Source organism: Cariama cristata, unplaced genomic scaffold, assembly GCF_000690535.1.
Source record: "Cariama cristata isolate BGI_N322 unplaced genomic scaffold, ASM69053v1 scaffold23073, whole genome shotgun sequence".
In the NCBI taxonomy this organism is placed as follows: domain Eukaryota; kingdom Metazoa; phylum Chordata; class Aves; order Cariamiformes; family Cariamidae; genus Cariama; species Cariama cristata.
In genome coordinates this window covers 1-3,133 of record NW_009608112.1, presented here as the reverse complement: position 1 = coordinate 3,133, position 3,133 = coordinate 1, and the positions used below count along the sequence as shown (strand labels likewise).

Here is a 3,133-nt window from a genome sequence, read left to right as displayed (position 1 = left end):
CCCCAGCATCCCTCTTTGCCTTGCCCCCCTAGCCCCTCTGCCTCCCCAAAGCCACTGCGGGTCATTCCCCCCCATGGCACCCACACCAAGCTCACCAGGGGCCCCTTCGGCTCAACCCGGCGCTGGGCACCAAACGCCTCCGTCACATTGGAGCCTGCAGAGGTGGGGGACACGAGATTGGAGCAGGACAGAGCAGGGACCCCCATCCCCTCTCCTGCTCCTCCTCCCCCTCCCGCATAGGGATACCTGGCCCAAAGTCGATGGTAGCATAGAGCCCCTGGAGCGTGCCACAGCGCAGCTCCTCCGCCCGTGTGCCGTCGGTGGTGAAGAGCAGCACCTCGCTCCCCAACAGTGCCCGAAAGGAGCCCAGCAGGTGCCGAAGGTACCCGTAGTCGCAGGCGTAGTAACTCCCATATTCGTTTTCCACCTGTGAGCAAGGCAGTGGCTGGCACCCAGCGTGCACATGCCAGGGCTGCAGCTAGGTCCCACTGCCCACTGGGATGAGCACCCAGCCCCCCCCACTTCCCTCCTGACATCAGCAGATGTCGTGACAGCCCCCAGGGGGGTCCTGAGAATGACCTTCCAGCCCTGCCATGACCCCCAGCTTTGCCAGTGTCCCTTAAACCACAACTGGGGTGGTGGCAGGTACCCTAGAATCCCAGCCCTTGGATTTAAACACAGATCCAGAGGTCAGGAGAGATTTATCTAAGAGCTGTGCCAGATGAGGTCATGGTGTAGGGGGTACAGGTGGCTTTTTGGGGCACATGCAAAGATGACCCAGAGCAGGGCAGGGGGCTGGGCTCCACAGCACCTTACCTGCACGCTGATGATGTTCCCTCCATTCTGGTACAGGCGTGGCTTGATCTTGGGTAGCAGGACATGGAGCCAGGAGTCCACGGCTGCCAGGTAGGCTGGGGTGACAGAGGGCATCTCAGCTGGGCTGCAGCATCCACCCCAGCCCACCTGCAGCCAGCCCTGCCAGGAGGAGGATGGAGCCAACGGGGCAGGGCCAAGCACGATGGGGAAGCAGAGGTGGAGGATGAACTACAGGGCTCCCAAAAGATGGAGAAGATGGGAGAGGCCATGCACTCAGGGCTGGTAGGTGCATGGAGAGAGACCTGTGTGCCGGGACTGGCATTAGGCTGTAAGGGCATAGTGGCCAGAGCCCCGTGTCAAGGCTCACCAGGGTCGGAGGAGCGCAGGACAATATCTGGCTTCCACAGCAGCCAGGCGGGCAGGCCACCCTGGAGAAACACGGACAGCAAAGAGGGAGGCAGAGAAACCACTTAGCAGCCCAGAGTGGCGCACAGCCAAAACCCAGCCAGCACAACGCTAATGCTCGGCACCGGGGCGGCGTGTGCCCTGTAGGGCGGCACCCTGGGCACGGCTGGCATGGCACCAGAGTCGGCCCACCCTGCTGTGCCCTTCCCGGACCACCCAACACCCCTCTGTGCCCAGCTGAGGGGCTGGGCTCACCATCTCCCACTCCGCACAGATGTAGGGCCCTGGCCGCAGGATCACCAGAAGCCCCAGCTCAGCTGTCAGGTCCAGGAAGGCTTCCACATCCCGGTCCCCAGCAAAGTCATAAACCCCCGGCAGCGGCTCGTGGTAGTTCCAGGGGACGTAGCTGGGGCAAGAGGGGAGATCAGCACATGGGGGGCTCAGGGCAGCCCCACACAACAGGGAACCATCCCACAGGCTGGTCCCTCTGCTCCTGGGAACTAGCCTCCAGCCTGAGCTGAGGATGGCAACTGGGGCTGGACTGGGACTAGCCCAGGCTCATGCTTGTGTCTGGTAGGGGCGTCTTGGGGGGGTCACAGTCAGCCCAGTGCAAGGCCTGGTCCCCACTCCCTGTGATCAGACAACAGCCTTGCCTCTGTCCCTGCTCTGGGGACCCCAGAGACCCCGAGGGGCCGTGGGCTCTGTGCCATCAGGACTGCCCCCGTCACTTACACCTGCACAGCGCTGAGCCCACTCATGTACATCTTGAGGAGCCGGTCCCTCCAGGCAGGGCGCGGGACACGGGCGTAGTGGATGCTGCCCGAGATGTAGCGGAAAGGGGCACCATCCTTGCGGAAGCAGTTCTTCTCATAATCCAGCTGGAAGGAGCGTGCCAGGGGGGAGGCCTGGGGAGAAGGGCAGTGCTGGGGGGCTGCAGACCCTCTCCAAGCCCAGCCACCCCCTCCCATGCTGTCTGGGACAGCGACCGATGGGGGCTGGTTCCTGGGGAGACCCTCCCCATCCTCGGTGCGGGGACAAGGCAGGTACCACTCTGTCCTAGGAGAGCAGGAGAGAGAAGCAGGGCAGCCATTTGCACCTCTCATATTTGATGGCCCCCCCTCGCTAATCAAACACCCTGCAGCTGAGCTGGTGGCATTTAGGGGGACAGGTGCTACTGGGGCCAGGTGCTGGAAGGGCAGGCAGGGAGCTGGGAACGCAAGCAGGACACTGGGGCAGGATAGAGGCTGCAGCAGAAGGGAGCCATAGCAGGAAGAGCAGGGACACGGGAGAGGAAAGCAAGGCAGATCCCAGAGCCCGTCCCACCAGATCCTTCACAGCTCAGCCCCATGCGCTTCTCCCAAACTTTCCACCCGTGTTTCCTAACCTCCGTGTGCAGGAGCCTCGCTGCCAGCAGCAGAGTGAGAGCTGGCAGCCCCATCCTCATCGGGTGCTCAGCAAGCCCAAGATGGGGCACGAAGGGGGACGTGGACACCACCATCACATGATCCTTCACAGCCAGCGCCAGGCGCTTCCTCCAGGTCCTAAGTGCAGGCAGCTGGAACAGCAGCACAGCCTGGGGGGGGAATGTGGGACTGGGAGTGGGCAGCTCTGGCCCCACACGCCTGGGCCAGCCGCACATCATCCCCCAGCCCGGGAGCCAGGCAGGACACCACGGCCGGAGCCAGCTCCAGCCAGCGGACACATCCTCAGTGCCCCCCGGGGTGGTGGGTGACACACGCGGAGGGGCAAGGAGCCTCATAGAAGTATCACCACCAGACAAAACGCCTTGGAGGGAGCTCAGCCCGCTTGTCGCATCAGAGAGGTGGTGATGGAAACCCCGGTTATATCTCCGCTCGGGGGGATGCTGCTGCTGTCTGAAGGAAAGGGGAACGTCCCTGGACCGAGGGCCAGA

At 63.4% G+C, this 3,133-nt stretch overlaps 1 protein-coding gene across 1 annotated transcript; it reads right to left on the bottom strand.

The window, feature by feature from the left end:
• Positions 1-95: 95 nt before the first annotated feature.
• Positions 96-2,719, bottom strand: LOC104159178 (beta-galactosidase-like; the record flags this gene model as incomplete). Its single annotated transcript, XM_009697018.1, has 7 exons — positions 2,606-2,719; positions 1,954-2,126; positions 1,477-1,627; positions 1,184-1,244; positions 817-911; positions 247-427; positions 96-154 (listed from the first exon to the last, which is right to left on the bottom strand). Coding segments are annotated over exons 1-7 (834 nt in total), but the record flags the coding sequence as incomplete, so codon positions are not given.
• Between the last annotated feature and the right edge of the window lie 414 nt (positions 2,720-3,133).